This window comes from Stegostoma tigrinum, chromosome 9 (assembly GCF_030684315.1).
Source record: "Stegostoma tigrinum isolate sSteTig4 chromosome 9, sSteTig4.hap1, whole genome shotgun sequence".
Lineage (NCBI taxonomy): Eukaryota > Metazoa > Chordata > Chondrichthyes > Orectolobiformes > Stegostomatidae > Stegostoma > Stegostoma tigrinum.
The window spans coordinates 54,582,844-54,594,980 of NC_081362.1; the positions used below are offsets into that span (position 1 = coordinate 54,582,844).

The following is a 12,137-nucleotide window of genomic DNA, read 5'->3' on the forward strand; positions in this document are numbered from 1 at the left end:
AAAATGCCAGAGAAATGCAACAGGTTTGGCAGCATCAGTGGAGAAAGAAACAGAGTTAACCTTTCCAGACTAGTAGGATGATTCTTCAAAAATGCAAAGGGCTCGAAAATGATCTTGCTAAATAAGGTGCCACATTTACCACTTTATAATAGACACTACGCTGCTAAATTTTAAATACTGGTGATAGAGCACTTTGGGACATCCTGAAGTCATGAAAGGCATAATGCCACTTTTTCCTTATTTCCCCTTTGAACTGCAATTGATCCTGAAATAGAAGTTGCACAGCAGGCAGTTAACCTCCAGGAGCTTTGCCAAAAGCCCACAACCTCTGTGTAGGAGCTGAGGTAATGATGGTTAACATACTGGCTGGGTGATTCCATCGTCAAACACAGTTTCCACAAGGTCACAAAATATCTATACGGAGGATGAAACATGCTGATTTTCTCGCTTCCTAGTTCAAGATCATCCAGACAAATTGTAGTATCTCCACCGTTAAGTATATTTTAGCTGAATACTGGATTGCATTCAAGTGAGCATTTAATGGAGATTCGCTTATGCTCCGATAGACAATGGACTAATTGAGATGCAGAGGGTTCTTGTGGCACAGTGGTAGCAGCTCTACCGGGGCCAGAAGGTCCATTTGCTCCAGAGGTGTCTCATAAAATGTCTCAACACATTGATTAAAAATATGTTTAATCAAGGTTCAGGTTTTTATTTACAGAAGTGCATCATGAACAAAAGATTATGCTCCCATTCTGGCCTTCACCACCTGGCTATACGAAACAGCCCAACTATCAATCAAATAATCCCATTTAACTGAAATGAATTGCGTGAAGCATGTTTTTATATCAGGTCAATCTCAATCTGACCAGTACACCTAAAAGCAAATAATTCCAGTTTTAGAAAACAATCTTTTCAGAAAACTGCAGAGGAGACTTCAACCTCTTACAGCTGATTGAAATCACTGGCGCTAAAAAGTCAGGCTTACCTTGTGAACTGTAATAGTACTGTTTCACAGCTATAGTTCCAGACAACGTAGACAAAACAGAGAGTGTACCCAATTTCAAGCTGTCATAAGGGCTCTGAAGGGCACATTCACAAAGTGACTTGACAAAAAAAGAGAAAACGTTCTCATAACGTCATTAGGAACAGGAATGAAAGACAATTCATTTCATGAAAAAACAGATGTTGCAATGATAAAACAAGAGTTTTCATACTTTGAAAGGATTGGATTAAATGTGATTACCCATGAAACTTGTTGTGCTTGTTAAGCATTAAGTAGTTATTCTAATAAAGGATAATGGTCAATAAAAAATGACTAACCATAAATCAATATACACATTGAACAATCCCAACTCAAAACACTTCTGTCAATGTATCACTGGTATTAATCTCTAATGTTGAACTTTTAATTATATTTCCTTATTTTTCTACTTTGTACCTAAGATTTTGTACCTAGGTAACTTTGACCCTAAGTTGGTGCTGGGAAACGTGACATTGTACACTTTTCACTGTGTTCCTGTTTTCCTGCACTTGAGTACACATCACAATAAAATCTAATTCTAATTCTAATCTGTTAGGCACCAAATCTAAACAGATGCTTGGAAGCACAATCTGCAAATGTTACACACAGCAGCAATCTGCATTTATTCAGTGACTTTCAGACGAAGGGAAAGTCCAAATCTCTTCAGAAACTATAGGAAAATAAAAATTAAGACATAAAAGTTCGTATTAAAATGGGTAACCAAGTGCTTCATCAAAATTATGGTATTGAGGTTTTAAAAGGTGAAGAGATGCAGAGGCTTTAAATAAGGAGTTTAAAAAAACAAAGCTGAGGCAGTTGAAAACTCTGCCGTCAATAACCAGGAATTGAGGGGAGTAATAGTTTTACATTCAATTTTGATCTGAAATATGCTGTCCAAAGGGCTGGATTCAACAGTAGCTTTCACACAAATGAGCATAGGCACCAAAAAGCCGAATGGCCTTATTTTGTGCCACATTACTACCAACAGTCAGCCAACCCATTACATTAATGTACATTAATGATTTAGACACAAATATAGGGAATTTTATTGCTAGGTTCACAATATTAAACTGTTTACACAGCATGATGGTTCAGTGATTAGCCCTACTACCTCAAAGCACCAGGAACCCGGGTTTGATTCCACCCTTGGGCAACCGTGCAAACTCCACACATTCTCCCTTCGTCTGCATGGGTTTCTGCGAAATGCTCCAGTTTCTTCCCACAGTCCAAAGATGTGCAAGTTAGGTGAATTGGCTATGCTAAATTACCAATAGTGCTCAGGGATGTGTAGATTAAGTACTTTGGCCAAGGGAAATGCAGGATTTCAGGGATGGAGTAGGGGTGTGGGTCTGGGTTGAATGCTCTTCAGAGGGTTGGTGTGAACTCATTGTGGAAATAGGCCATTCACCCACTGTGGAGATTCTTTAAAAAAATCCAGATCAAAAGAAATATATGGCAATGCAAAGAGTTTTCACACTAATAGCATTATTTACTGAGGTGCCCATTTTTCCAAACCATGCTAGCAAATAATTTTATGAATAACTTCAAAAAAAGACTATCAGACCAAGAGGTGAAACAGCACATATTTAGAAGAATTAATTGTAACCAAAGCACTTCTTTGAGCCTCATGCCAAATTAATTCAGTTAATCATTTCTCAGTATTTATGCCTGGATTTAATCTGAAAATACCTGAATGTTATCTCTGCTCCACATGTGTGGCGTTTTATGAGCCAACAATTTCAGATCCTGAACAGCGAGTCTTTTCACAGCTTTTCTGGGGTCTTCTTTCAAATATTGCAGCAAAAGTTGAATCTGTTCAACACAGAAGCAGAACAAATTAGTCACAGGCTACAATGTACTGAAGTTTCAACAGCAATAAATACTTGTTTTAAAGCAACTTGTTCCATCAAAATCAATTCTGAAGACAGTTTAAATACACCTATTTTGATAACTTTTTTTTGTTATATTGTTTGTAAAATCACCAAACCAATTGCGTGAAACACGAGTTTGTTTGGGTCCTATTAGAATTGGCTTTTAAATCGGAATTCTGATCACCTTACCATATCTTTTCTGTTTGCCCTGTGTTCCAAACTACTTGTTTCAATCTTTGGAAGAACCAGAATAGAGATTGGGAAGTGGTCCTTAAATTAATTTCTCAAATAGTTTTGCAAAGCTTTTCTTCTGCCACTTCCACTTTCAAACAATCTTTCAGCAACTTCCAGAAACAAATAGCCTACAGTTGCTAATTAAATTCGACATTCACCAATTCACCACAATGAAACCCCTAAACTCACAATTTTGTGCAGTTTAAACTGAATAGTTTACATGTGCTGTACACTGGCAAAAAACTCCTTACAGATCTATAACTCAAAGAAAACAAAGAGTAAAACAAAATATTATATTAAAAGGATAATTTAATCCTCTTGCAGTCCCTGTGGGCAATAACAATTTTGATCTCATGTTTCTTGCCACAATCAACCATGTTGAGAACAGACAGTTAGGCTGATTAAATTAATTAATTACATAAATATTTAAGGGAAATGTACTAGTGGTTTTTTAAAGACTAGATAGACTTTGAAAGATAACCCTCACCTGCTTTGGAATATCAACCAGTGAAGATGCAGCTAGTTGTGTACAAGTATGAAGTGTAACTATTACCATCTTGGTAGAGGGGTATAATGCTACCAATTTCTGCAGAAGGATTCGAGTGCTGGAAGCGAGGGTAGCATCATGATGCATATGCTGCAGAATGGGGATCAGTTTCAACTTCAGATCCACAGGTGTGGCTAATCCTAGAAAGCAAAGTTTAAATAATTAAGGGAACGCTATATTTTCTTGCATTCAACATTCAATAACTACAATATATTTTGGACAAACACTGCAGAGGTAGGGTTCAGTATATTATGCTTAAAATGTATAAGTCAGACTTTCAAAGGGCACACGCTTGGAAATTAAGCTTTGAAGGAAGTGTGGATGCTGACTGGAGTTATATTTCAGGTGAGAAAAGTATCTTTGCATAGCACTCAAAGCTTTAATTGTCTTCGGTTCACCTGTATAAACCTTGCACATTCAGGGGCTTTTATTTGACAACTCTTTTGTCATGAAAATACACTTAAGTGGGGCCTTCATTTCTTAAATGGTAAACATCCAACACAACAAAGGTCTATGATTTAATTTGATAGAGTATCATAGCCCAAAGTGTACACAAAAATATGATTCAAAACAGGCAAGAGAGAAATGCAGAGGTCCTGCAGTCAAAATTTAGGAAGTTGGGTTAGGAATTAGCAGGTAAGCCCTTGAAAGTAGTCATCTCTGGGTTGTCCCCAGACAACATGACTGAATATAGAAGGATAAAGTGGAAGTGACGTTGAAAATATTGTGCAGGAGGGAGGGTTTTAGACTCCTGAGACACTGAATCCAGCTCTAGGGGAGATGGGACCTACACCAACAGGACTAGCTGCACCTCAACAGAGCTGGGACTAACTTCTTTGTGAACAATTCATTTGCTAGGACTCAGGAGAGGGATTAAACCAGTCGTGGTCAGTGTTACTTAAGGAGAACACCAGAGCGGTGGAAAGAGATGCCCATAAGGGGAGAAGAACACAATCTGTGTGACTCGATCTAAAGAAGAAAAAGTGCAATTGCATTGCTTGGGGTATCCTACAGGCCACCAACTAATGGTAATGATGTAGAGAAACTGGCAAGGTAATTATAGAAAGGGGCAAAAATTGGAGAGTAGTTCTACGCTTTATTAATAGTGACACAGAACATGAAAGCCAGGAATCATGTTAAACCTGAACAAAACACAATGTCAGCCTCAACTGCAGCATTATATCCAGTTTGGAGCACCACACCTAGTTAAAGACATAAACGTATTACAGAGAGCATGAAAGATTCACAAGAATAGTTACAGGGATGAGGAACTTCAGTTATGTAGAACGATCAGAGAAGTTATGATTCTTCTCCTTGAAGAAGACTCAAAAGAGGTCAGAAGATCCAAAATTGTGAGGGGTCTGAACAGAGAAAAACACTGACATTCACATGATTTTGCTGATGTCAAAGTTCTCTTCTCCATTTGTTTTGTGGCAATGGCCTATCGCAAGGCAACTGTATTTAAAACAAAAATCATATATTTACAGAGCTGAATCAGTTTGCAATAATCATGCATGCCTACATGAGCCTGTACCATATATCTCCTCCAACTGAACTTTAAATTTTCCTTGGAGCAATCAAATAGTAAAAAATAGATTGCAAATTTTTCTAATTATTAAATCTAAGGAATAATATCTACCACGGTATTAACTCATATTTGCTCGAGATCCAATGAGACAATCACTGAAGTGCATATAATGTCATAGGTGCTGTATTCTAAAACATGCTGTGACCAAAAAGGGTGCAACTTTAGGAACACCAGATGCCATGGAAAACTACTGTCTTAAAACAGAATCCAAGACAGAATCTCCAGTGGTGCTCCATGGCAATATATTTTTTGTGTTCTGTGAAAACGAATTAATCCTAACTATTTGGGTATGTGACAGTACCATCCTCAATTTTCCATTCCAGTAAATAGCTCCTCAGTATAAACACCATCAACCTCCCCCGGTCCTGCCACCCTACCACATTTACCGCTGTCAGTGCCCAACAACTTTAATATATCTAAAAATTATCAGGGTTATTCCTAATTAGGGTGCGTTCTTTATATAGTCAAGTCTTATAAGGAACCTATCCAAGCATCAAGTTAAATCAGGCGGCTCCAATACCAGGAATCTATCTTCAAGGGGATATTTAATGAGCTATTGATTTGATGCCCCGGGCAGGCTGGTTCAATGAAAAGCATTTCTAATGTAGATAGCAAGACACACTAGATTATGGTCACTGAGACTTTTAAAGTTCTGGATGTGAGTTTGCTCGCTGAGCTGGAAGGTTGGTTTTCAGACGTTTCGTCACCATTCTAGGTGACATCATCAGTGAGCCTCCGACGAAGCGCTAGTGTTATGTCCTGCTTTCTATTTATCTGTTTCGGTTTCCTTGGGTTGGTGATGTCATTTCCTGTGTTGTGACGAACTGTGACAAACACTACATTGGACAAACAGGCAGAAAGCTAGCCACCAGGATACATGAACATCAACTAGCCACAAAACGACACGACCCACTATCACTCGTATCCTTACATACAGATGAGGAAGGACACCACTTTGATTGGGACAACACATCCATCCTCGGACAAGCCAAACAGAGACACGCACGAGAATTCCTTGAAGCATGGCATTCCAACCGGAACTCCATCAACAAACACATTGATTTGGAGCCCATCTACCACCCTCTGAGAAAAAGAACAGGAAATGACATCACCAACACAGGAAATGACACCACCAACCCAAGGAAACCTGTGCTACAAATCTTCTCAAAACTCGCTACTTTTAAAGTTTCACAAAAACAGTGTGTTTTGTGGTAGCCTGCCAAACAGTGTTACAAATCCAAGTCCACCTTAAATCCCTGCTTGATTTCAGTAGGCCCCATAGGCAGCCAGAATGTCTTTCATGTGATTTGACTATTTCTGTCCTATGTCTGCTTGTACTATCATGTGAGCCAGACACAGCAATAGCACCTCCTTAATATATGCAGCAGAGATTCACATCTTAGATTAGCTTCCCTGCAGTGTGGAAACAGGCCCTTCGGCCCAACAAGTCCACACCGCCCCTTGAAGCATCCCACCCAGACCCATCCCCCTATAAACCACACACCCCTGAACATTACGGGCAATTTAGCATGGCCAATCCACCTAGCTTACACATCTTTGGACTGTGGGAGGAAACCGGAGCACCCGGAGGAAACCCACGCAGACACAGGGATTATGTGCAAACTCCACACAGACAGTTGCCTGAGGCTGGAATCAAACCCGGGTCCCTGGTGCTGTCAGGCTGTAGCGCTAACCACTGAGTCACCGTGCCGCCCTGTGATTTTAGATAAATAGTCAGAATCTGACATAAGACTACAAAACTGCAAACTAGTTAAGGAGCCTAGTTAATAGAAACAGCCTGGCAGCAGCATAGAGTGTCAATCAACTGAAAGCAAATTAGGTGTTCATTCCTATCGGACAGGGGTGAATTAGCAGTTACAAGTTGGGTGCTAGTCATCTGCTTCTACAGAGAGCTCCAGGCACAGTGAGTGATGAAGAATGGGTACTAACTTGGTGCAGGTGAGATGGGTGCAAAGAAAGGAGGAAATGCTGCTCTTTAGACAGTCAGGGTCCTGAGTTTGGACAATGCAATGCAAAAGGAAGAAAAAAAGCTACCATGACATTTTCCTGAAGGAACCAGCCACAATCTTGCACTCGGACCTTTACATCTGACTCATGAAGGATGGGAGTGGAATTACGACTGAGGCAAATATGGAGTTCCAGAAACAGTAATGCAGAAGTTTTAGCCCTTAAATCTGCCAAGCAGGGTTCAAGATTCTTGTAACTTATGTGGATGACAGCAGAGAGGATAAGCAAGCCATGGTGCAGAAAGCCTCTCAATGTGGGGAATCAAAGGGAATTAGTTTACTGTAAAGAACTGGAAAGTTAGGGCAATGAATACCATTCTTTGAGGCCAAGAGCAAGAATACCAAAGGCTACATTGCCAGTCCAGTGACACAATTAAACACATCTCCCCGTAGCTGTAGAGGAACTTGGAAATGGCTGGAGAAAGGCTTAGTTACCATGGTTCATATGGGTGCAATGAAGAAGCTGGGCTAAAAAATTAAGAGACACTGCTATAAGGAATATGAGCAGCTAGGGCTGCTTAAGAAGCAAAATCACAAGGATGGTAATAACAGATAAGTGCCGGAGCCACAAGCAAATTGGCAATGGGCAAGTAGTGGAGGAGAAATGGATTCTGATTCATAGGATACTGACACCAGTGTGAGGGAAACAGCAAGCTGTACTGTTAGGACAGTCTTCACCTGAGCCAGGGTAATAGAGAATTATAAAACCATTGCTGGAAGAGGAGTTTAAACTAAATAGTGGAAGGGAGATTCAACATAAGGGAAGATTTAGAAAGTTAAGAAGAACAAAGCAATAGTAATGAGAGTAGTGATTAATGGAGAGTGTCAGAAACGGACAAATGTCTGACCATAAGAATGCATCAGCAAACAGAGAATAGAGTTGGGAAAAATTGTAAAATGAAAAAAAAAATGGGTATTTATCTAAATGCACACAGGAATTATAAGCAATGGATACACTGGTAGCACAAGGCGAAATATTAGCATGATACGATAGTCATTAGAAAGACAAGGTTGCAAAATGACTATGGCTAGAGCCTGAATATACAAAGGGATTTAATATTTTGGAACAAGAGGATGAAAGGAAACACAGCTGGAGTGGCTCTGTTAATCAAGTGTCTAAAAAGGATGAGAAAAGCTAAAGAAAATATTTGTCCCTGAGAGGGGGTAGTAATGAAAAAAAAGGCGGAGATTTTGAATTAAAATTTTAAAAGCCATTCAACTATGTGCCAGCTTAGCCATTCAACAAAATAATGGCTGACCCAGTCGTAGCCTTAACTCTGCTTTCCTGCCTACTTCCCATGACATTGAATGGATAAAGGATTGCTGACCAAGTGGAGACAATGATTTGGGAAAGGAAGATTTTTCAGTGTAACATCCTCAAACTAGTGGAGTGCCACAGGGATCGATGTTGGGGTAATAATTCTTTCGAACTTATATTAACTTGGAGGAGGGAGTGGAATGTACTATAGCCAAGTTTGGAGAAGACACAAAAATAGATGAAAAGGTAACTGGAGATGATAATAACTAGTCTGCAGGGGGCTATATACGTGATAAGTAGACAAAAACCTTGACAGATGGAATATAACATGGGAAATGTAAGGAAGAATGGAGGAGGTGAATATTATTTAAATGGAGAAAGGCAGCAGAAAACTGCAGCACAAGAATTTGGAGCTCCTTGTGCACAAATTACATAAAGCTAGCAAGTTCAGGAATGCAGCAGTGGTGGCAGAGGCCCTGTCTCTGTTGGTGTAGTGTGCATCAGCATGACTCTGGTGATTCAAGCTTGACACGCATCATGGCTAATAAAGAGGGAGAAAGCTAACTGTCAAAGTAAATTGGGAAGAAACAGAAATGCAAACATCTTCAACAAGTATGTAAAAAAAGAGTAGCTATTGTGAATATGGGACCTTTGAAGGATGTAATGAGGGAACTGATAATAGACAGCAGAGAAATAACAAATAAATTTACTTTGATTACTTGATGTCCAGTCTTCAAGAAGTGACTGCAGAGGCAGTGGAGGCATTAGTTGAAATATTCTAGAACTGACTGGATTTCAGGAGGCTTTCAGTGGATTGGAAAAGTGCACATGCACTGCCCCTGTTTGCATGACTGGTGTAGATAGAAAGCAGGAACCTATATACCAGTTTGTCTAGCATCTGTCATTGGTAAAATGTTCTCGTCCATTATTAAAGAAGAAAGAGCAGGACATTTAGAAAAGCTTAACACAATTGAACAGAGTCAACATGGTTTTGTGAAAGGGAAATAACTTTTGACAAATTTGGTAGAGTTCTTTTAGATGATAACAAACACACATTATAAAGGGGAAACCAGTAAATGCAACGCATTTGGATTTCCAGAAGGCATTCAATAAGGTACTATGTAAAAGGTTACTGCGCAAAATAGGTCATGGTATTGTGGCTCATATAGTAGCATTGACTGAGAAACTGAGTAACACACAGAAGACATGGAGTTGCAAAGACATAACGAGTGGAGTTCAACAAGGATCGGTCCTCGGGCCTCAATTATTTATTGATTTGGAGGAGGGGCAGAGTGTAACATATCCAAATTTGCTTACAGAAAAATACACGGCACGGCATGTTGTGAACAGATATAAAGATTCGGCGAGAGGATATCGATAAGTTGAATGAGTGTGTCATAACTTGGCAGCTGAAGTAGGCAGTATGAAGTCATGTTCTTTGGCAGGAAGAAATCAAAAGGTAGGCTATTGTTAAAATGGAGACAGACTCCAAAAGTGTGCAGCACTGAGGGAACTGGTGTTCGTGCGTGTGAAATACAAAAATTAAGCACGTAAATTCAGCAACTATTTGAAAAAACAAATGGAATTTCAGCAGTTACTGCTGGGGAGCTTGGAATTTAAAAGTTACAAAGTCTTGTTACACCTCGGCAAGGCATTGGTGAGGCCACACTCGGAGTACCATGTACAGTTTTGGTCCTCAAATCTAATAAAGGTTATACTCGCATGGAATCAGTTAAAACGAAATTCAGAAGGTTGACTCCTGAGATGAAGATGTTGAATTATCAAAAACAGCTGAGCAAGTTAGACCCTTATTCATTACAGTGCCAAAGAATGAGGGGTAATTCTACTGAAACATACATTATTAATGGGCTTGACAGAGTGGATGTTGAGAATATATTTCCACTAGTGTGGTAGCTACATGTAGGAGACATAGTTACAGAATAAGGAGGCACTTGATTAAAACTTAGATGTGAAGGAATTTCTTTTCCAAAAATAGAGTAAACATCTCGAAGATTTCAATCCAGAGACTTGTGGAAGCTAGATTACTGATGTATTTAAACAGGAGTTAGATTTACAAAATATCTGGGTATTGGGGAAAATGAGTAGCTAGCATGAAAGATGAGTTCAGGACCGGGGCATATCAGCCACAATCTTATTGAATGGTAGGATTTGAGGGGCCAAATGGCCTACTGCTGGTCTTATTTCTTACGTTCTTCATTAGTGCTAGTGAGAGCAGCCTTGGAGAAAGACAGTCCAAGTAGATACTTGCTGAGGCATATATGCCCTATTTCACATCCAAACACAAATAGAGACTGCTATTTTGCCTTGTGCTGACTTACAGCTTTCCAGGCAGTCAGAGTTTAATAAAATACCCTGAACACAAGGAGAGGAAGAGACGTGGAAGTAGCAGTTGTTGAAAGAGAGAAAAAATTGTTTGCTGCAAGTAACTCAGGTGGAATGCACGTGAAAGCTTATTCTCCAGGTGAAGAAGCAGAACATGTGGGTATTTAAGGTCACTGAAGATTTTGTCCAACTAGACCATAGAGACAATCATTGGAGTGAGTCTATTTGCTAGACAATGGCTGAGGAAATCAGGTCCTTTGATGGTAGCTTGATGTCAAGACTTTGGTAATAACGAGGCATACCTTTAAGATGGCCACTTCGAATTCAATTTTTCAAAATCTCTATGGAGAACAAACAACCACATGACCAAAGCAGTAAAAGAAAATATAAACCTTACAAAAAACTATGGCTTCAAAATAATGGCCAGATTGGGTCAATAATATCCCTGAAATATCATTACATTCTGAAATCTTACCTTCAATCATTTCACCAATCTTGTTGCAAATTCCTGCAGCAAAATCTCTGTGGGCACGGTTGGAGCAAAAGGGAGGTGGGGGATGAGGTTAGTGGGAAAGAAATGGAAACACATACTTTACAACTTTACACAAGAAAATTCTGCAAGTAACAAAGGGTGAAGTTTGATTATTTCAAATGTTATTTCAAGTTCCAATGGTTTATTTCAAAACAAGACAAATTGTCAAAGGATTTTCAATTTAAAGTTTGAAATTTCCCTGAAATCTACTTTGCTTTAGCATGTTAAATGCAGTGAATGAAATATTGCCTGGTTATTTATATTTCATATAGGAACTATTTCTTTACAACAGTGTGAAATGGGCAAATCTGTCCATCATAACTGCACATTAATTCATACTCTAAATTACAAAACACCACTCCAGATTCTGCATTTGTGGACTTCAATGTCAAGGTACAATGGTGTGAATCAAACTCCCAAATTGAATACAAATATTCAACAATATTCTGTTCTAAATAATCCATGCACAGCAACACTAGTGAAAAGACAAACTTTTTCTTTCCTTTCCATCATTCTGGGGATGTGGGGTTTTCTGGCCAGAAATCACAAGAACAACTAAAGATTAACTTTTTCACACTGTTTTTTTTGTGATTACATTAAAACTTTGTTCTTGTCTCTTCCAACACTTCACAATTTGGAAGTTTTCATAACCTGTCCAACAATCTTTAAAGATTTGTTAACATTTATCCTCACATATCCCTAGGTTTTTCAGG

The 12,137-nt window shown here is 39.1% G+C and overlaps 1 protein-coding gene across 2 annotated transcripts in view; it reads right to left on the reverse strand.

Annotated features, from left to right (window-relative positions):
- The window catches only part of ints7 (integrator complex subunit 7), a 66,225-nt gene that overhangs the window by 47,866 nt on the left and 6,222 nt on the right, over window positions 1–12,137 (reverse strand). For both annotated transcript variants that reach the window (XM_048536458.2, XM_048536459.2), the window contains exons 5-8: window positions 11,368–11,414; window positions 3,617–3,816; window positions 2,714–2,836; window positions 989–1,106 (exon numbers count right to left, since the gene is read on the reverse strand). In XM_048536458.2, coding sequence (XP_048392415.1) covers window positions 989–1,106; window positions 2,714–2,836; window positions 3,617–3,816; window positions 11,368–11,414 — 488 coding nt within the window. The remainder of the gene's footprint in view (window positions 1–988; window positions 1,107–2,713; window positions 2,837–3,616; window positions 3,817–11,367; window positions 11,415–12,137) is intronic.